Source organism: Myotis brandtii, unplaced genomic scaffold, assembly GCF_000412655.1.
Source record: "Myotis brandtii unplaced genomic scaffold, ASM41265v1 scaffold112, whole genome shotgun sequence".
In the NCBI taxonomy this organism is placed as follows: domain Eukaryota; kingdom Metazoa; phylum Chordata; class Mammalia; order Chiroptera; family Vespertilionidae; genus Myotis; species Myotis brandtii.
The window spans coordinates 301,945-325,185 of NW_005353838.1; the positions used below are offsets into that span (position 1 = coordinate 301,945).

Here is a 23,241-nt window from a genome sequence, read left to right on the forward strand (position 1 = left end):
TGTATTACATTATATATAATATATTTTGTATATACCATCTATGCATGTATACATATATATATATTTTTTCAAAGAATCAAAATTTTGCTAAAGGTCAATCATATTTAATTCAACAATTTGGAAAAAAAAATTTAAATTTTACTTTTAACTTAAGTCTTGCCCATCCATGGGTTTTATATAATAACCACCGTGTGTGCTCTAGGCAGAGCACAGGAAGGAGGAAAGAACCAAGTTGAAATTCATTTAGATAGTTCAATATTATTAATTTTGTAAATGCAACCACTACCAGTTAGCACATTCTGAATATGGACATAAAAACAGTGTGGACAAAGAAGGAGGACCTGCAAATATTCTTAGAGAAAACATGATTATTAGACACACGTTAAATAAAGAGAATTGTGCTTCTGTGAGCCAGGAGAGAGTTTTATATGTCCTGCAGTAAATTTATGGCTTTGACTACTGTGGATAATTTATGTCTCTATGCAAATTCACTCAAAACTGGGAAGTCTTTTTTGCATTTTCTGGGGCCATACTGCCATACAAATCTCAGCAGCATGTACATACTAAGTTCGTGGTCTGGATATTTAAATGTATATAAAATGTATTTGTATAAATGCACTTCAAATCAAATTTGGAAGATAAAGCTGTAAAAACAAAGCATTGAAGCATATGCAGTTAGTGTACCAAGAAATGGTATTATATCAGACTTCAAAGGAATCATTAAGGACTTTTCAAAAATTAATTTCCTGCATTCTGATTACCAGTCTATCTCTTTCATCACTTGAAACTGGAGACCATATTGTAAGCTTGCAAAAGAGTTTAGGGCAAACATGTTGTACCCAGTCTAGCAGGATGGAGGAGAGTCTAAACTCTACAAATAACTGTTGTCATCTCAAACTTGAAAGCGTATGTTGTAAGCTGTACTATCATTATATGTGTCCTTCTCTTGAACTTTTGGTGTCTATGAAATAGAAAGAATGACACATTACTTATATTAAAAAGAAAATGCTCAAGATAATTGAGTATTCAAAGCAATCACATTTATTTATTTTAACCTGGCAAAACATTGATTGTCTTTTGTATCATTTATTCTGGAATTTACATAGAATTGTATCAGTTTTATTGAAAAGTATAAGCACAAAAAAGTGTAAAATTGTTTTTAAATTTTTATTTTTACTCCATATTATTAGACACATAGCAATGCTATAATACTACTTTGTCTAGAGCAGTTGGAAAATAATCTGTGCTAAATAAACCTATTCAGATAACTAAAATGTATAATTTTAATGTCTAGGTTTTTTTAATGTTAATTGCTCTCCTATGATTCTGCATTGCTGAACAAAATGGAAATCAGTTTAGGCTTTTCCTCATGGCATAAGAATCATTATTCCCACCATTACATTGACTTAGTGCAAAAGATAAAACTGTTCTCTAACACCAAGTGGTGATGCTAGTATATGCTTTTTGTATATAATTTTTTATGTTTTATATATGTACCAGGTGTATACTTTTTATAATTTTACTCTGTTTTCTCATGTTTAATACAGTTAATAATTTCTCCTTATCTGAGAGCAACTCAAATACTAAGTTTATGCACTACATTTTACATTAATTCTAAATTGCATAATGGGGAAAGGGAAAGAAATAAACATCCCTCCATTTTTCTTCTATGCACTGAACTCCTGATGCAGACACATAATTAGTATATTGAGCATAGGAACATGGAAGTTAAACAAAATGCATCTGAGTTCTTATGTTCAGAATTTTGAAAAATCATGTCTGAACTCTACATAAATTAGAAGTTGTTCTGGTTGCTACAGTAAGAATCTGTCATATTAAACCATCAACAGGAATTTGACATTATTTTGTATAATAGGGAAATGAGGAATTGCTAACAGGTATACCAAAAAAAAAAAAACAACCCATATAGACCAAATTTTTATTTGTAGTAATTGATGTATCATTGGTGTCATATACCTATTCTTACCAATTTTGGGAGTTGTGGTCTATTTCATTGTCAGATCCTGGGGCTTTGAGATTCATCACCTCTAACCACCATGCTAACTAGGAAGAGTTATTACTTAGACAAACCTTCAGCTCCATGTAAGCTTATTCATTTAGAAATGCATGTAGTCACGTGTGTATATGCACACACGTGCACACACTTTAAATCCCCCCCCCCAAATCACACTGAGTTATCAATCCCTATTGCTTTGAAAATTTACTAATTCAATTGTGTGAAGATATACAAGGCATCTAATATTATACCCACTAACTAGTAGGTGTACTCATCCATTCTGGAGAACTTTGAAGATCTGAAGGAATGTTGGTTCCATGAACTTAGTGTCAAAAGTTACTCTGTAAGAATGAGGACTAGTCCAAAGTATTGGGGAAAAGCTGCTTATTCTGGACTTCTTTTGTCCAATAGCATTTTACAAAGCTGGGTTATACTGTTAAATACATTAAAACTGTATAAATTTAGGGCAACTCATGAACAACTAAAAATCCAGGAAAATATTGTATAGTGTTTTCTTAATAGGTAAGTGCTTTTATTATGTATTGGGTATGTGAGTTCACGCTATATAATGAAGTATGAAGAGGCTAAATAGGATAGCAGTGAGGAACTTAGGTTCAAGTTCAAGTTGTAAACCTGTTGTCACTTCCAAGATATGGTTTGCCTCTGAACAATCCATGTGGCCTTGGACATGGTACTTAAGTCTGTAAGCCTCAATGTTTTCATATGCAAAGTGGAGATAATTGTGTTTATATCAAAGATTATTTTTATGAAAATGAAATGGCATAATGCATGCCTGGCACATAATAACAGCATTATAAACAATAGCTATTATTTTTTTAAACCATAGGAATTGATCCCCTGGTGTTGATAAGGCAAGTTCCGCTAAAGCCTAGGGTTAGAGAAGCTTGATGAAACAGCTTAGATTTGAATGGATGAGAAAGGGACATGTTTTCCAAAAATAGAAACACAAGAGGAGTTTATTGGGGGTCCTACTTAGGTAGTACTGAGTAGCTGATACCTTCTATTCCATGGGACACATAGAGAAGGCAGTCACCATGTAGTCACCAAGGTTCAAACTATATGTAGCTCCCTACATGCCTTTAATTTTTTCAAATGGAAGAACAATGTCCACAGACTCCTCACATACGTGGTAAAGTGTACTTTACTGAGCTCTTATTTTATATCTTTTCTTGCTTTGAAATTTTTCATCCTTGTGCTTTTGTTCTACTATTTTTCTATTTCCATGTTGACTTTGTATAATTAAGGCATTAGTCATTCATCTCTGCTCTATCTAGAGTTCCTGTCTCATCCATAGACTATGGACTTTTTGATTATAGAGAGAGCCTGGCCCAAAAAAAATGTTTGCTGAGCCAATGCTGTTATAGAGCATAATGAGTATAATTTTACCTAATGACTTAGTGCTAATTTGTCTGAATCATGAAACAATCTCTATGTCATAGATATATTGCTATTTTTAAATTTCTCTATATCAGAATGATGTTTAGAAATATTGCATTAATTAATTTGGTCCCAAGGATTTTCAAAATGAATTTTAAAATATATTTTTAAGTTAAAATTGTTTTAATAGTAGCATACTTAGTTTTTTTTATTAATTTACATTGGTAACAAGTTGGATAAATTGGTGGGGAGGAATGTCATGACTCTTTGCTTTTGTGAAACCCAATTTGAATGGAGAAACTTCCCTAAGTAGTGGGTTTCTGACCTTTAAAAGATTATATGAGTTTGGTGTGACTTATTTCTATGTAAACCCATTTTAATCTTTGCAAGCAGAACCGTCATTGAAACTTGAAAATCTAGATATCTAATCTTACTCTTTATTATTTTACTAATTGCTGCTTAATGCAATGTCAGGCAACTATGTATTGTCCTCTGCCTTAGGTAGTAAAAAATCTATACCTTGCTTAAGGTGGTGATTTATTTTAAAGAATATCCAAAGTACTGTTTTCTACTTATTCTAATTCTAAAATCTTTATTTTCTGCACAGTATTTTTGGCAGGATCCCAGTGCTTAAACGGGAATGGCCCTAAAGCTTGGCTGTATTTTATTCTGATGTCCATTTTAGAATACTTTATAAGACAAATGTTTGCAAACGTTCCTTTCCCTTCAGACCATTCTGATGATTCTTTCGAAGGAAAAGGATATCATATCTCTTAAATAACACTTGCTAGTCTACTTTATTATTCAGTCATAAACTTCATAAAAGACTGAAGTGAAACTTCTTAAGAGCTAAGGAGGAAAAAAAAACTGTGTAATCTTCCAATGCTGCAGTAATAATTCTAAATTCTTCACGTCTGTGTGGTCTTTTATTCTCTTAATGTGGTAAGTCTTGCCAGTCGTCCAAGGAATCAGGCTAAGTACTGTTCTTTAGTCTTAATAGCAAGCATATAAAATAAATTTTTTATTGGTACTTTTGTTGTTAGAGTGGGGAAAATAGGCTTACAACAGGCACTTGATCAATTTTCAACAGTTTTAAAAGCCTTATTATGTTCTCGGTTGACTTTCTCCACTCTTGCTAATTAAAAGAGCTTCCTGAAAGTTACTTTAGGGAAGGACTTTGGACTCCAGTCCATATGTATTTTATTACAATATGTTGCCAAATACCAACTAGTGATCAATGTTCAGAGTTAAGTAGCGTTTTTAAAAAAACCAGTTCTGTCTGTTTTTAATGGATATTAATCCCCAGGGAGGTCGTAACAGAAAATTTGGGGTACCCCCAGCCAGAAAGAGTCATAAAGAACCCATTTACCATTAGTAAGTAGAGTAGCCATCCATCCCTATATCAGCAGGGCATAAATTAGTTTAGCCTTTGCAATTTGTACACAGTCAGAGAAGAAGGTTGGGCATTAGAGGCACCAGGAGGCCATTGCTTTTATCATTACTCCAGGTACTTGGGACTGCATTACATCAGAACCTGTTCTCATATTTTGATAAGTAGACAAAGAAGAGAGGTATTCCTCTTACTTAAAATTAGGCTGCTCGTTAGGAGCTGATCCAAAATTAGATTCCAGATTGATGACCATTCATTCACTGAGCAAGCACTGGAGTACATAGCCAGTCCATGAAGAATCTCACAGTAAAGGGTGAGAAAATGTCACTGAAATTAGCAGTTGTGATACAGTGTAAGAAGTACTGCTAAAAGCATCAAGCAGGTGCTATGACTGGAGAGGGGTCACTTAACCCAGTGTGGTGCTGGTCAGAGAATATTTTTTGGAGAAAGTTTGGGTCAGTCAGGCCTCTTGGGCAAATTATCTAGATTTCTGAAACTTCCATTTCTTTGTAAAAACTACCTTATAGGATTTGGGAAAAGATGACAGAGAATGGGTACAAAGTATCTGGCCCTGATGGGTACTCACTAAAGGCTGACTATATTATTATAAATGGAGCGAGGAACCTAAACTATGTTTTAGGAAAGACAGACACTGTTTTGAGGAAAATGTACTCAACCTAGAACCATTCTAGTCAAGCCTTCACCAAGCCACAGAGTTACAGACAAGGCATTTAGGGCAGCCAAGTGAGCACTGAAGAAAGAAACCCTTAAACAGGTTGGGATGTTTGCATAAGATGCAGTAAGGCCCTTTGGCACACATGGCAGAAGAAACTGAGGGAGCCAGAAAGAAGCCTTCCCTAGGAAGTGGGTAACCCTGGTAGTAAAGGGAACAGGAGGCAACAGATGTCCAAACTTCTGTCATGCTTTGAACTAACGTGGTCACAATGAATAATTTCTCCAAGTTCTGGATAGCCACCCAAGCTGGGGCAGTGGTACAAGTCACCAGAGCAGAGGTTCTAAACTGAGAGGATATGGATAGATGGCATGCATTTGTGCTTTTCTGAACTTTTTTTCTGGAGAAAACATTCAGTTTTTAAAATATATTTTTATTGATTTCGGAGAGGGAGAGAGGGGAGGAGAGAGAGAAACATCAATGATGAGAGAGAATCATTGACTGGCTGCCTCCTGCATGATCCACACTGGGGATCGAACCCACAACCTGGGCATGTGCCCTTGACCAGAATTGAACCAGGGACCCTTCAGACCGCAGGCTGACTCTCTATCCACTGAGCCAAACCAGTAAGGGCAAAACATTCATTTCTTTCATCAAATTCTCCAACTATAAATCATCAAGGTGCAAAATAATGAAATCCTAAGCACATAAAGTAATTTAGAACTTTAACTCAACGTCACAGGCAACTCCAGCACAAGGAACACATACATAATTGGGGAACCCTACAATTATTTCTCAAATAAAAATGCTCATTAGGTACGAGTGCTCCTAGGGTTCTTGGCTTAAGCAGACACCTGGACAAGAGAAGTGTATTTGGCCAACTTGTGCTTTGCTTCTCACATTGGCAAGCGACCAGCAGCATTTTTCACATTGGTGGTTCCCCATTGAAACACCTTGCGGGATTTTACTTTGTGAAATCATTGCCAAATCTTTATCCTCTTGGTGGCAATTATGTTAATTTCTTGCCAAATGGGTTCTAGTAAAAATGGCCCTAGTATTGTGGAAAAAATATCTTTTTGTTGTTTAGAGAAATGCATAAGCATTCTGAGAATGTGTGAACTCATAAGTGTTCGAGGCATTAAAATCTAATGCCAACTTCTTAAATAATGGTTATCTTATTTTAGTAGGGGCTACATCTTATAGTCAGTGTTTGATAATAGTGTAAGGTCAGTAATAGTGTCAGTATTAGGGGAGAACATCACCGATTACTTAAAATCATGGTTTAGAAAAATTAAGGATGAAAGGATTTAATACAAACTAACTTAGGTAAAATTGTATCCTGATACTTAGGGACACATCTGGATAACTAAAGATATCATACCAAAGAATAAAAATAGCTGAGCTCTCCTTTCTTAAATATTGGAATAAAACCTATACACCATTGATTGAGCAACTGTCCTCTTCATCCTCTACCTGGCCCAGTAGATAATCTGGTTGATGAAGTGTGACATTGTAAATAATCTTGCTTTTGCCAGCTAAGCTCTTCCCACCTGCTACCACAGATGAGCCACACACCAGTATTTTCATCAACCTGTTGGCAATGCCTTTCATCTCATCATTTGCATTTGGTGACACCCCAGCCCCTTGGTGATTGAAGCAGTCAGCCTTACCTTATCAAAGTAGTTAGAATAGAAATTTATCATAGTTTGTTAGCGTTTTGTATTTGCTGGAAGAATTTGATGAGAACACAAAATAAATATTTTGTTCTTTGACAAGTCGTGAAGAAATACCCCCATGTCAGGTTGTTTAACATGCCATCTCACCAGGCAGAAGAGTCTTTGTTAATGACCTTGCAGCTAAAGGTCACTCTCATGTTGATTAACTACAAAATTAGCAAGGAAGCAATACAAGAGAATGAAGGTGAACCCAGGGCTCTACCTGCCTCCCTTTGTTCTGGAGAGAGGAGCAGGTAAAGCTCCTGGTTGGGCAGCCTCCATGGAATAAGGACCTACCAGGCAAAATGACCTGGGAACTCACAGCTCACCACCTGTTTTTTCATCAAGCCCGGGAAGAGACGGCATCTTCCTAAAAAGACATCCCCATTACTATACAAGGAAATTCTCGCCATGACAAAATTACCTCCTTTTAAATATATATTTTCTGCATCAGTGATAGGCCAAGCCTGACCATTACCTATTAACCACCACCCACCTGTCACCTTTTTTGTAAATTATTTGATAAATTTATGATTTACCCTAATGATTGTAAATGTTTTATTTACTGTGTTTAATCTGATTGGTTAGGGACAGAAATATTCTTGTATGGTAGTCAGTTGGTAGGTGGCATTTCTTATGTAACTGTATTTGTTGATTTCATAGTCATTCTATTTTCTCACCAAGAATCAAGAGCACCAGTTAGGGTTGTCAAATGAAATGCAGGATGCCCAATTAAATCTGAATTTCAGATAAACAACAAATAATAAGTATAAATATATCCCAAATGGTATTTTTTAACCTCAAACTCAAATTTGTGTGGGTGTCGTATTTTTATTTGCTAAGTCTGGCAACCCTAAAGTGGTTTTTCTGCAAATCAGATGACTTGCTCCTCAGAATTGAGGGATCCATGATATTCTTAAGGCATTTTTCCTGTGGTCACTTTCTTAAAATACATAGCAAAGCATCAGGAAATAGGGGCAAATGTCAGAAGAAAAAAGAATTAAACATTAGATGACTATAAATGGGATAGTAAGAGCTCAATGTGTTACCTATGGAAGCTATGAAATATTTGGGATATCAAAAGAGTGCTACCCAAAGTTTAGCTTCCATTCTTCTTCCAAAGGCATTGAAATGTCCATTTTTATCTAACTTCTTGATTTGGAAACATTTATACTTTTTTACTACCTTTTCATTAAATGTGCTGAGAGGCTCCTGAGCAATGGTTACATCTAATACAAATATGAAATAAGTCTATATGTTAATCAACAACAACAGATATCCAAGATCACAGAGTTTTAAAATAAAGTAGACAATTAAATTTGACAATAGAAAGGGCATGTGGGCACAGGAAAAGAGGAAGCTGTCCAAGTGGTGAAATCATGGACCATATTAATAAATGAAAAAATAAGATAAATCTGTGTTAGCCAAGGAGAGACTAGTGACTTTGAAATGCAATTGAACTTATTGAAGCCTCTGAGTGAGTCTCTGGGGTATTACCTAATTGGGTGGCTCCCTGCCTACTGGTCATGTAGTTGAACGATCAAAGCCTGGCACCTGACCCAAGGTGGGCTAAAACGTTCTTCACCCCTTGAAACATTAAACTTGAAAGGCAAGACATAGAGAACAGTTGTTGGGCTTAAACTTGGTAATAGTAGCACTTTAGAGAAAAGATCAAGGAATTTCTAGTCAGAATCCTAGAAGCTGTCCTTATTCCTACATTTCCTCAGAGGGAATGCATTTAGGTTTTAGCTCTGTCTCAGATTGCATGAACTAGTTTAGTATCTTTTCAACAGATGTCTTTGTGCTTAAGTTAGCTAGAATTGGCTTTTAGGTTGCTTGCAAGCAAAAAAAATATATATGACGTTTTGAGGTCAATGTTATCTCTCATTTTGATTCTCATTCAATCAAATATACCCAGATATATTGTTAGTCAGGAGAGAGTGGTGAATGAGATGAACATGATTTCTGCTTCATGGAGCTTTCAGTCCAGTGAAGAAATGAGACACTGATAGAGAAATTGAACTGTGGAAATGGAAAGGTTTCATTCATTCATCAAACACATATTTATTAATCTCCTATTATATATAAAGCATTGGCTGTGACCCCTGGAACACTAGTAAAGAAAACAAAGATCTTTGCCCTTAAATATTTTAGCTAAAGACAAAAATAATACAGAATAAACATTGTTTTTTTATGCAGAAACACATAAATAAATAACATGGATTTAGAAAGTGGTGAGTGCCATGGGGAAATATTTTTAAAATGAACCAAGAAAAAGGCCTAGCTGCCAGAGAGAAATGGCAGGGTGGAGAAACTGAGAGATCATTCGAGCTAAAATATTGACAACAGGGTCAGTGGCTCAAAATCAAGATGAAGAGATTAGCCAAAATAGACTGTTACGGATTTTATAAGCCATTTGAGGATTTCGGACTTTATCCTAAGGCAATCCAAAGCCACTTAAGAGTTTTAAACTACAGACTGACATGATCAGATTTGCATGTTAAATTTATCTTTCTGCCAGCAACCTGGAAAACACATTGAAAGCAAACAGTAGTGGATGGGGGAAAAAAATAATTAGGAGGCTTTTGTCCTAGTCCAAGTGAGAAATGGTGATGCCCTTGACTAGCATGTGTTTTATGAATTGGAAAACCGTAGCTGTGTAAAATATGGCCGTTATTGGGGTTTAGATTTTCAGTTGCTCACATTTAAAATAAATGAATACCTACCCAGCTTTATCTTCTGCCTAAATTCTTGTATTCTTTTCTTCCCTAGTGAGATAGTATAGATGATGTAGCAGGAAACCACTCCACTATTAGGTCTAAACCAAGGTTAAGATACTGGTAAGCAGTAGGTCATTTGACCCTCACAATTTGTGATGACATCTTGTTACACTCACATTTTTTTAAAAGGCAGTGAAACCAGATAGATATTATGCTTGGTTGTTGCACAAGTAATTTAGCACTTAACCAATTTCATGGGTATAAGGTTATGCCCTCCTGTAATTACTTAACATTTTTATTTTAAGCCTAGGCACTAATTCTACTCTAAGCAGGCAGTGCCTTTTTTTTTTTTCTTTGACATGGGTCTAGCTTAGGCTTTTTCACTCCTGAAAATGTATATAGAAATTATATCCAACCTTCAACTCCATGGTTTAAAGTCTTGCAGGTTCCAAATGTAATAACAAAGGGGGAAATGACTTTTAATTCTATCACCCCTCCCAAGATTCCCCCTCTCATTCTTGAGGAAGTGACAAAGGTACTCATCTCACCATATTGGAACATGGTTCCCTGTGGCCCAATTTAGTGTCTTGAGGACCCTGCCTTTCCTAAGGAAGCTGGGGAAGCTTAATGATGTGGTTTTTAACTGTTCCCATTGCAATATTTTATTATAAAAATGTACTTAAAAAATAGGTTTTCATCTTGTATTACTTTGTGTCTTGGAGTTTCTCCCTCATGAATTTCTTTGCATCTTGTTTGAAGTGAACCATTTTAAAATGTATATCCCGTCCTACTTTTATTTTAAGAACTTACTTAAAATATCTTTCTCTTTTCCATGCTCAGATTTGCATGAACACTTTATTCATTTCACACTCTTTTAGCTGGAGAAAATAATATACTAATCTGAATAGTGGTAAAATAAGAGTAAGAATAAAGATTTTATTCTCAAAAGTGTGGACAATGCAATATCGTCTTATTGCGATCAGTTTTCTCCATTGTTAATGTAAGTGCAAAAAGACATGGATTACTAGAACAGGCTGCAGAACGTGAATTTGGGAGTGTTCACAATTCGATGGAGCTCAGCATAGTGGATGGGCAAGTAACATATTCTACTCCCTTTTATATCCCCTACTCCACCCAAGGAGTCAAACATATTCATACCAGTTCCTCAACACATGTGTAGGTGAGTGGAGTACATTGAAATCAGTGATAGACTTAGGAGACATCTCATACATGTCTAATAATTTCACTAGAAATCACATCACGGATGGCCTTTTGACTAGGAATTGAGTGCTGGGTTATGTGACTCTCTAGGGCTGGTGTGTGGACATACCCAAGAAAGGACAAGTCCAGGGAGAAGCTGCTGGAGAGCAGACTAGAATGAGACAAGTGGTCCTCCAGTTTGAGTGCTCATCAAGATCACCTGGAAGCCTTCCTGAAGCACAGAGTGCTAGGCCCCGCCCCCTGGGAGTTTCTGATTCAGATGAGCTGGAGAGGGGCCTGAGAATTTGCATTCTAACAGTCTCCCTCCTGGGTGATGCTGAGGCTGCTAATCCAAGTAGCCCTCTGTGAAAGAAAACTACTGAATTAGGTGTTGAAGAGCTGGCCCAGCTGAGGGGATCTAGGTAAGCTGCTTGCTCTGTGATCTGTGCAGAGGAGGGGTAAGTTCAGAGATTTCTGAGAGCAATAGCTGGATAATGTAACTAAGTGGGCTTCAGAATAGCTTTAAGGGTCTTGCTTCCTCCTGATCAAAGGGCTAATGGCTATGCTCTGGCAAGAGAAGGAGATGGCTTCAATAACTCAAATGAGAATTCAAATGAGCTGACAAATGGGATGGAAGATAGAATGCATGGGATCGACTTAATAACACTTTCAGATAAGTTAATCTAATTTAGCAATGTAAAGCCAAGTACACACGTCTAAGCTAATTTATACATAGGTTTTCTCCAAAATATCCTTTCACTGCAAGGAAACTTTCTGTCCTTTAGCTGACTGTACATACGTCAAGGTAAATGGGGAAGGTGCAGAAAGCCCCAGGAAGAAGGGAAAGCCCATTCATCCTAGAGAAAGGACTTAAGAGAAACCATGCCCTCACCCCACCCCTCACCAATTAGTGCTATCTCCCAGGTAAACAACCTTAGATAGTTCCTGAAACAGTGGCAACAGCTTCAGCAAGCAGGTATCATGGGGACACATTGCACCTTATTGCAATATTTAAATGGAAACTACCTAAAATTTAGCGCTGGTTTCATATGCTTCACTGTACTCAGCTAATTAGGTTCTTCCATTTCAAAACTTGAGCATGGCATTTGTGCATACTTATCTGTGTTTCTTCCAGATGAATTTTTTACAAGCAGTAATCATTTAAGACTTTGGGGGACACTGGCATTTATTTTCATTACAGAATTTCATGGACTCCGGTGGATTTTCTTAATTTGCCAACAAAAGGGAATAGAGGTATTCCAATAAGAGGAACTATGTCCAAAAAAATGGTACATTTTGGTAAGCAAATGGTCAAATGCCCATATTTAATGTAAAGTCATTTTTGTTAATTTGAAGATATTTTTTTTTAAAACCTGCTTGGTGATCTTTCCAAGGTAAAGCTCATGTATAAAAAGCCACTTAGACATGACTCTAGGGACCTTGGCTGCACATCCAGCGGTCACATATTTCAACGCTTCGTTGCTCCCATTCCTGTTCCAGGTACATGTGACAGCGCTGCAGCTATGAGTGGAATTTTAAAGAGGAAGTTTGAAGAAGTTGACGGCTCCTCGCCCTGCTCCTCCGTGCGGGAATCTGATGATGAAGTTTCCAGCAGTGAAAGTGCTGACAGTGGGGACAGTGTCAATCCATCCACCTCTAATCATTTCCCCCGTGAGTACAGAATCCCTACCTGAAGCCAATTGTCTGGGTCTGCAGTGAAAATAATTGTATCAGCTTGGTCATTTTTTTTTTAGCCTTCATTACCATTTTTTTTATAATTGATCTAAAAACAAATCATGCTTAAGTAAAAATGAAATATGTTGGCGGCAACAGTGGATTCCTTTAGGTTGCTGTTGGCAGTGGATTATTTGGTTTTGTTGACCAACTGATTCAATGGAAAAAAAAGACATTTTATTATTACTTTTTGAAGGAAGCACTCTACTCTGGGAGTAGATGGGAAAAGACAAGTAAAGGCACAAAATAATTTATCCTCCTATACCTGACAATATTCTGGGGAATTGAAGGTCTAGGTTAGGATGAAAAGGAGCTCAGCCAGCTATGCATTAAGAGAAAAAAAAAAACAGCAAAAATCTCCCAAGTGTGCAAGTACATGCAGTTTAGTCCTCTTTCCTACTCATCCCTTTATTCTCTCATCCCCAAGAATAATATTTAAAAACCATTAAGAAGAAGAAAATAAAGTGTGGTTTCTCTTTGATTCCTTTTCTTCTACACTGTAACATCATGTCTTCCTATCAGTCAAGGTATTATGAGGTTTGAAAGAATGATGAGAAAAATTCATAAAGTAATACAACCTACAAGCTAAAGGAAACTTACTAGTAACAGATAAATAATCTCATAAATAGAATTTTTGTTTCTAACAGGCAGATTGTAATATATCATGATATCATGATAGATAACTAGTCTTAGTTGTTTTTTTTCAATTAAGTGGCTGAGTATGTTAATATGATTCTATAATATAGAATTATTTTGAAAATATGACAACCCAGAAAACCGAAAGAATTAACCATATTTTTAAAAGGAGATAAGGGACTCAATAAAACTGTTGAACATGAAACAAATATACTAAAGTCAACATTGTTTATTTAAATAAACAAAACTAATCAAAATTATAGTGAAAGAAAAAAATAATGATAATAAAAGAAATTATAGTAAAAGAGCAATTGCAACTATTATAATGGGAAAAATCTCAAAATATTTAGGGACAAGGTTATTGTGTGATGTAGGTGATTTAAATGCATTTACATATGTTATGAGGATATGATCTTATGTTTCTGATTCAAAAGAAGTAATTTTACCAATTTTGTCTTAATATTAATAGTGATAATAACAATGACATTATCAATTAACACGGTTTTGTGAAGATCAACAGAGCAGATGAGATAGAAACACATGAAAGAACTTTGTAAAATGTCAAATTCTAAACACATGCTATAATAAAAAATCATAGCTAACATTTATCGTATATATGCTATGCTCCAATGGCTTTAGATAGCCATCGTAGTAGTACCACTCCCTTCAATGTACATAGGATACATCTGAGGCTCAGAGAAGCTAAACATCTTGCCCCAAATCACACAGGATTTGAACCTAGAGATACATATATTTGTCCCACTCCATAGTCTTCAACTTTTTCATTATCCCATTCTGCCCCTTAATTATATAATATTGAACATATCTTTAAAATATTCATTATCTACACTAATAACAGAGAAAGATGCAAATTGACCCCACCTTCGTGACACCCACCAGCCAATCAGGAGTGAGTATGCAAATTAACCCCAAAAAAGATGGCGGGTTAAATTGCATACGCAGGTGCCAGTGGCTGGGGGCGGGCGGGATGCTGACGTCATCGCGCAGGCCTTCAGCACCGCTCCAGGCCTCTGTGCAGCGTGGGAAGGCAGAAAGGCAGCTCCAGCAGGAGCGAAGGCGGTGCTGGCAGCCAGGGGAAGGAAGGCCCATTCTTCCATGAATCTTCATGCATCAGGCCTCTAGTGAGTTATAAACGAATGCTTGAATTAGTGAAGAGAGGTTACCTTTCTGGTTATTATGATAAGTAAAGCTTTTCACATTAATTTATAAATATAAGAGTATGATCTCAATAAAATTCTCAACTGGATTTTCTTAGAAGGTGATAGAATGATAAAATCTATTTGGAAAAATAAGCTAATAAGAATAAAGGGATATTTTTTTTAAAGAATCCATAAATGTTGAAAAGCCATTCCAGACATCAAATCATAGGAGAAAATTATATAATTTAACTTTTTTGATACTGGCTAGATCTAAGAAAGTATGGAAAATCTCAACATGTTATATAAAAGAATTTAATATATAAAAATAGAGCATTATAAAACAATGGGAAGGGAAAGGAGTATTTAATAAATTTAATAGAGTTTTAAAATAAAGTAACTTAGATACACATCTCACAACATATACCAAAATACATTCCAGATGGATTAATTAGATAAATTTTCTTTAAAAAAAAAAAATATCATGGAGGAAGGTGCATATTTTCCAGACATTTAGTAAATCATTATATGAGCCTTGAAGTAACAGAAAAATCTCACATTGCAATATACTTAACACATTTAATAATATAAAAATATTAAACTTATCGACTACAAAAAAAGCTTAAAAGTAAAACAATCCATATCGGAAAAAAATATTTGCAGTTAATATGATATAAGTTACTTTCTAGATAGAGTTTTAAAAAATACATTTTTTCAATAAATATTAAGACACACACTCTAAAGATAATCTATATCAGTGATGGCGAACCTTTTGAGCTTGGCGTGCCAGCATTTTGAAAAACCCTAACTTAACTCTGGTGCTGTGTCACATATAGAAATTTTTTGATATTTGCAACCATAGTAAAACAAAGATTTATATTTTTGATATTTATTTTATATATTTAAATGCCATTTAACAAAGAAAAATCAACCAAAAAAATGAGTTCGCGTGTCACCTCTGACACGTGTGTCATAGGTTCACCATCACTGATCTATATAATGGAAAATATGATTAGAAAATATTTTAAGCATCTTATAACAATGGTAATAATAAAGATTAAAACAATACTTATGAGCCCTGGCCATGTGACTCAGTTGGTTGGAGTGCCGTCCCATACACTGAAAGATTGCAAGTTTGATTCCCGGTCAGGGCACGTTCTGGAGGCAACTGATCAGTGTTTCTCTCTCTCACTCTCCCTTCCTCTCTGTAAAATCAATACAACTCAATAATCATGGAAATTTCATCTCTATGAAATTAGTGCTCCTTTATTCAATGAAAAATACTAATACTTAAGTGCTGGTGAAGGTAGCAGTGCAAATCATAGGTACATATATTGTTGCTATTGGTGGTAGTGAAATTTAGAAAGCACTTGGAAATATAAAAGCCAAAATATTCATGTCTGTAAGTCTATATTTAAACTAATTTATCTGAAGGAGGAAACATCACAAATAAAGGGGAAAGACTCATAAATGAAAATGTTGGTACTTGATGGTAGTACCAAAAATCATGGGTTGAAGGTGGGGATGAAAAAGGTAGCATCTAAGAGTGGGGAAGTGATACATTAAGTTATGGTAACATATATAATTTATTTATTTTCATTATATTTATGAAAACTTTATGACTATTTAAAAACCAAAACTTACCTATACTGTCAGAAAAAGTCTATGTATGCGTAAGAACAAAGAATGCTAAGATGCCCTAAAAACTGAAATTGATTTGATTTGTTAAAGTATTAGAATTATGGATTAATTTTCTTATTTATTAATTTTTATTTGTTACTATTCTGTGCATCCCACAGCAAATAAGTTTTAAGTTTAAACTAAAATTAGTTTAGATTGTGTACATATGCAAATAGCAGATTGAAATGTCATGATCAGCTCAATCATGCAGTACTTTATGATTACTGCATGTAATCATGTAACTAATAAAGACTTTTGTGTTATGGCCAGCAGAAATTATCTTTTCCATTGAAGAAAATAGATATACTTTAAGATGTCCAAAAAGTTTTTGAAATGTTTGAGCTCATTATTTATTATCAGTGAGCTTACTAAACTGCTGATTTAGCTTTGTTTTTGTTTGCTTTCTTTTCTTTTTTCCCATCACCATTTAGACCCCTATAACCTCTTCCACCTCCACCTCCACCTTTGCTGATTTAACTTTGTATTAAATAAAATCCAACAGAGATTTTTCATGATTTTTAAAGATAATTAAATGACTGATTTAATTAAGAATGTGATTTTTATTTAATAGTCTGCTAAGAATGAAAATATAAAAAAATCTACCTAGAATATTTACTGTATAAAAGATCTAAGCATGGACTGGCCAGCGTTGCTCAATGGTTAAGCATGGACCTAAGAAGTGGAAGTTCACGGTTCGATTCCTAGTCAGGACACATGCCCAGGTTGCAGGCTCAATCCCCAGTGTCGGGTGTGCAGGAGGTGTCTGATCAATGATTCTCTCTCATCATTGATGTTTCTATATCTCTCTCCCTCTCCCTTCCTCTCTGAAATCAATAAAAATATATTTTAAAAAAAGATCTAAGCATGTTAACTAACCAATGTGAGAAGAGCAGTTAAAAGGGTTTTTGTTTCTAGAAATCTATTCAGATTATTTGCTAGAGCAACGATTTTTGCACATATTTTTAGAAAATGTTTCATTTATTTTTCCATCTAGGTAAAATGTGTACTTACCTGCAGTGGTCTTATCTATATATAAATCTATGAACATACACTTTTGGAAGTGTTATTATTAAGGAATCCTCTTTCTTTAATATATTTCCCTACTTTCAGAAATAAAATGATGATCTTAAAGGAAAGAAGGATTTTTGATGGCTGTGAAATGTGTGTAGCATGAAGAAATCAAATTTACTTACACATTGAGAGTATTAAAAATATGGTTATTTAAATCTCACTCATCATGAACTCATCTTTCAGGTTTAAAATATCCTATGTACTTAGTGCTTTATAAGCACTAACATATTGCATAATGACATTTTGTTATCATCACAGATACAGAAATTGATAAGATTATTTGGAACATGTCAGTAGGCTATCTTAGTAGGAAATGCCATGCTGTTCTAAGCTTTCTGTAAAGATATTCAATTTGCAGCACATCACATTATGATAATGAAAGCTACAAAATACAAACCAATAAAGGTTTATGCCTTTTTCCTTGGATTTCTGAGATTTGCCAGACAACCAGCATACCTAAGAGCGATCAACCAAGGTCGTATCTTATACTTCCCTTGAGACAGAAGCGGCTGGATTCTGTATTGCTGTGGAACGCTTTGCTTCATCAAATCCCTGTGGAGCTATAGCCAGTCAGCCTGTACTTGAGCACTGTCAAAAGGAGAGCTACAGAGAAGCTAGAGAGTACTGATTTTTCTCCTGTCTTCTCGAGGTTCTTGGCACTTCACACAAATAATGAGAAGCTGTGTGATGAAACATCCTTCCAGAGGAACACATTATTTTTCCTGAAATGGAGTGCTTCTACAAATAAATGTATAGTATTTAGGAAGTGACAATATCAAGAAGTAAAAGGACAGATATTCTAAATTGCACCTAAAAGCAAGTATGGATGTCTTACAAAGGGATAAGATTTTTTAATTTATAAACACTTTTATTATCTTGAGCTCATTTGATATCCAAAAATTGTTGTGAATTAGGAGACAATATTGTACTCATTTTATAAAAGTAGGAATTAACCTAATTTATAAACACTTTTATTATATTGAGCTCATTTGATATCCAAAATTGTTGTGAATTAGGGGACAATATTGTACTCATTTTATAAAAGTAGGAATTAACATTCAGCTGTATTTATAATATACCCAAGGGCTGAGATTATAACCTATTTTACCTCACTCCCTCTCTCCCTGCTTCCTTTCTTCTCTTTTCTCTCTAAATACGCTGAGCATAAATATGCTACCATGTGCACCCAAGTCAGAGTCTTCCTCTGGTTACACATTTCATAATGGATTTGGAAATAAATAATCAATAGAAAACAGATTTTGACGTGAAACTATACTGTACTGGAAGTATGACTGAAATATATCTCTTCTCTACTGAGCAGTTAAGATGCCTTGAAGATTTAGATTTGGTTTCAACAAATATAGTGTATCTGTTACAGGCTCAGTGTAGGTGTTTTCAGACAGTTCAAAATGATAAACTACAAATAGTAAATACAACTTGGCGATAACAGTAACAGATCATGTCTACCCAGCATTGTGGTATTAATTTAAGAATTTACTACAGCAAAGACAAATGTAGCGATCTACCCTTGAATTAGTGATTTTTCAATATGTGAGGAGTGTTCAGGCTGAAACTGAGCACAGTATTTTTAGGGAAAGTCTTTGATTGAGAGGAGGTGGGACCACATGACCTTCCAAAGCTCCTTTCTACTCTGTGAAAGTATAATTCTCAGAACAAGGATCAAATACCATCTTAAGTTAGAGCCATGTCCAAATAGGGAAAGATAAGCAAGTTTAAGACACCTCTGAAAAGCTACTATTAAATTAAGAAATTAGACTTTCTGCAGCCCCTTATGTTGAAAAGAACCCAATTAGCCAGGCCTTGTCAGATCAGATGGAACCAGTTGGAGATCTATTACACCAGGTCACATATATAAACACCAGACATGGACCAGTTGAATCATTAGGTGTTGTTTGCTTTCCTGGAGATAAGGGAGTTAGGGAGTTCAGATAATTATGAATGAAGGGAGATAGATATGAGCTGGTGGTCCTTTTAGAAAATACTGCAAAGCCCATTGACTGGAACCATGTAATTGTTTCAGATCATTTCATGCGAGAGATCCAGTAATGATGAATCAGCAAGTTAACCATTCCTGCCTCCCCTGACGTTACTCAGACCATCCTTCAGGCTTAAAAGTCTTCTCCTCTGCCTCCCAATCTCTCTGACTGTGAACTTTTATATGTACTGCAAGGTTCATATCAAGTATTTCTTGCCCCATGAAATATTTACCAAGTCTCTCATTCTACTCACCCTCTTTGCCATTTTCTCAGAATCCCCTGGTATTTCACCAACATTCAAATAATTTGGTGATAGTTTTCTATCTCCTTCCATCTTAGTATTCCCCACAAAATCATGATGTCAGCAACCATGTCATGGCTCATTGGACCATCAGTCTCATACTTCCTTGATCACCTCTACCTATTCCATTCATGTCCTTGACCACCACTTCACTCAGCTGCCAATGTCCACAGCCTTATCCAGAATATTTTCATAAACTAGAAGAGTTCTACAACTCCAAAATGTCAAATTCCAAACTCAAGCCATACCCCTTTCTCTTCCACTTTCTTCCTCCCCGTATGCACTTTTATTTTTTACCTCCTCCTCTTGTTTTCCCAAACATAGCACCCACTTCTTGTCTTTACATCTTTTTCTACCCTTCACCATTTGCTCCATTATTTCAGGTATTTTTGTTTTGTTTTGTTAATTTTATCTGAAGGCCAGACTCTTGTATGTTGTTGTTTTGTTTTAACTTCATTAGCTTGGTTTATTTTTCCTTCTCAGAATTATTATTTTATTTATTTATCTTTATTGTTGGAAGTATTACAGATGTCCCCACTTTTCCCTCACTGACTCCCCTCCATCCTGCTCTCTCCCCCTCTCCAGGCCTTCACCGCATTATTGTCTGTGTCCATGGGTTATGCATATATGCAAGGCCAGACTCTTAACCATTTTTCTCCCAAATTCTTCACTCCGTATTTCTTTTTTATTCAAAATACCTGAAAACTTAAAGAAGTTTTGGAGAAAATGAAACCGGCTCTCCGACATCCCCTGAGGGGTCCCGGATTGTGAGAGGGTGCAGGCCAGGCCGAGGGACCCCACTGGTGCATGATCGGGTCGGGGAGGGGCTGCGGGAGGGCTCCACCCCCCTCTCGCCTAGTCCCAATAGGCCGGACCCCAGCAGCAAGCTAACCTACTGGTCAGAGTGTCTGCCCCTGGTGGCCAGTGCAAGTCATAGTGAGCTGTTGAGTGGCCTTAGCATATCATTAGCATATTACGCTTTGATTAGTTGAATGGCTGACCAGTCAACTGGACACTTAGCATATTAGGTTTTTATTATATAAGATGAGACATGATCCAGTTCCTATAGAAACTCACAGCCTAATAATACTTTAGCATTCTCCAATGATTACTGTATTCTGTTTTACATTGTTATTTGCATACATACCTTATCTTTTTGGAGATTTATAGAGCTTAAGCTCATGTTCTTCTCAGTACTTAAACTGGTGTTGTTCAATTACTATTAAATACCTGACATATAACACTTAGCTATGTAGAGGATTGTCCTTTGTTTAGTACATCTAAATGATCTAAGTGAAAAAAAGACACATTTAGTGTAGGACTTTATAATGGCATGAACATTAGTGGAAATAAATACCAATTTACAAGCTAACTTTGTAATTTATGATTGTGATATATCAGAATCCTCGTTTATTGATTATTATATTTCAATACATGTAATGCTGAACTGTGTTTTAAATAGGGCCCCACTGTAATTATGTATTCTGAACATGTTCCTTTCAGGTTTCATTTGCTTGTATATATAGCTTTCCCAGGCAGAAGCATCACTGTTTAATTGGATGCTGTGCACTCTTTATGCAGTAGCTGTATAACGCACTTAAGGCAATCCAGGTTGCTTTCACCTTCACCATCCTTTGAATCAGCTAGGGAAAAAGGCATTACCAAGTCAGATCACTAACATTATGTAAGTATAGTTCATGTAGTTGTCATTTGGTTTTGTTTAAATTCATGATCAGGACCTTATAAAAGGGAACTTACTAGATTTATCTATTTCAACCTGCTTAGATTTTTTTTTTAAGTGCTTTTGGTCTTCTTATGTGTTTGTTTTTTCTCCCACAGTCATGTGTTATATAAATATGTCTCGAGTCTGTCTACCTCTCTCCATTTGCTTTGTATCACCCAATCACATATAACTTTCATCTCCCCTGCACGGTACAGGAGCCTGCAGCTGTTCTCTCTGCTTCCTCTCTCGGGAGTCACAGGCTCTTCCCTATGCAGGAGTTCATGGATCACATCATTTTCTTATTCAAATGTGAGGACTGGTATCTCTAGAGATAGGGTGTTAAGAATGGGTGGTGCATGCTTTAGCTGTACTTTCTCACTTTTATATATATTTTTAAAGGAGCAATAAGAAGTGAATATGGCAGAATATTAGTATCCATTAAGTATGGGTAGTAAGTGCATGTTTTATCTGGAGGTTTGAAATGTTTTATAATTTTTAAAAAGTTTCACATACCTTGCACTTGGGATAAAAGTCTATGTGTCCCTCCACCACGCCCACCCCATTCTTTTCTTTCATAATACATACCACAGTTTACAGCTATTTTATAGTATATTTGTTCATGTTTCTGTGTCTGTTTTGTATACCACTGTATTCCTAATAGAGAAAGGCAGCAGAGGGCCATAGCACATTAGAAACTCTCAGGCCAATTTTAGTCATTAAGTAGAACAAAATTTAATATAGTCATTCAGAGCCTTCATCTTGTCCACAGTGATAGCCAACCAACATTGTCAAATGTTTTCCTCAACTCCTTTCACACAAATTTCTTTCTTTTGTTTTTCTTTTTTTTCTCTTTCCTTTTTTTATTTATTTTATTTGTATATAAAAAAGAAGAAATATTACAAACCCTTGTGTCGAGGGCTGACTTTCAATACATTGCAGGGAGGGAGCTACTCTGCTACGTATAAAACCTTTCACACAGATTTATTACCTAATTCCTAAAATGTAGGGAGACATATCTTCCTAGCATTAGGCTCAAGGCTGCACAATGACATTTAGGAAAATCAGCAATGGAAATTGCTTCTTGTGCTTATAAAATACAACATACAGCAAGTCCCACATAACCGTTTCCCCCAGTGGTGTTAGAATAGAATATTGTTTCTCCAGTGGATCATCGGTGAAGTAGTTGCCTGTGTTTAGGAGCCATCGGGGGAAAAAAAAATTAAGATTTGCTATGATTTTTCTTTCCCAAGTGCATCAGCTAAATTTCTGAGAATGGGGCTCTACTGCAAATCCCTTAAGTTTATAATAACAGCAAAAGTCCCAATCGAGGAGCCAGAGATCCTCAATCTAGTTTTAGTTCTAAGTAGCTCTGACCATGGTTACATCATTCAAACTGTTTCTTCATTTGGAAAACGTGAGAATCTACACTAATAAAAGAGAAACATGGTAATTGGCGTACGACCGCTACCCTTCCCATTGGCTAATCAGGGAGATATGCAAATTAACTGACAGCCAAGATGGCCGCCGGCAGCCAGGCAGCTTGAAACTAACATGAGGCTTGCTTCCTTCAGTGATGGAGGAAACCAACGTTCCCTGCCTGCCTTGCAGGCCTCTGAGCCTGCAGTTTGAACATTGTAACAAACATAGAAGCTAAAAATAAAACCAGAAACCAGCTTTCAGCGAGCTGGGATCTCAGAGCTGGAGTCAGAGCTGGAGTTATACATTGTTTCGAACCGAAACAAACCAGATACCTACTTTCAGCAGCGGAGGCCTAAGAGCTGGAGCCTCAGAGCTAAAGCTGGCCCAGAATAAAAAAAAGAAAAAAGAAA

General features: G+C 35.9%; 1 protein-coding gene across 4 annotated transcripts in view; it reads left to right on the forward strand.

Moving 5' to 3' along the window:
* Positions 1 to 23,241, forward strand: part of CSRNP3 (cysteine-serine-rich nuclear protein 3) — a 195,230-nt gene that overhangs the window by 114,997 nt on the left and 56,992 nt on the right. For all 4 annotated transcript variants that reach the window (XM_014545378.1, XM_014545382.1, XM_014545388.1 and 1 more), the window contains one exon: positions 12,614 to 12,784. In XM_014545378.1, coding sequence (XP_014400864.1) covers positions 12,614 to 12,784 — 171 coding nt within the window. The remainder of the gene's footprint in view (positions 1 to 12,613; positions 12,785 to 23,241) is intronic.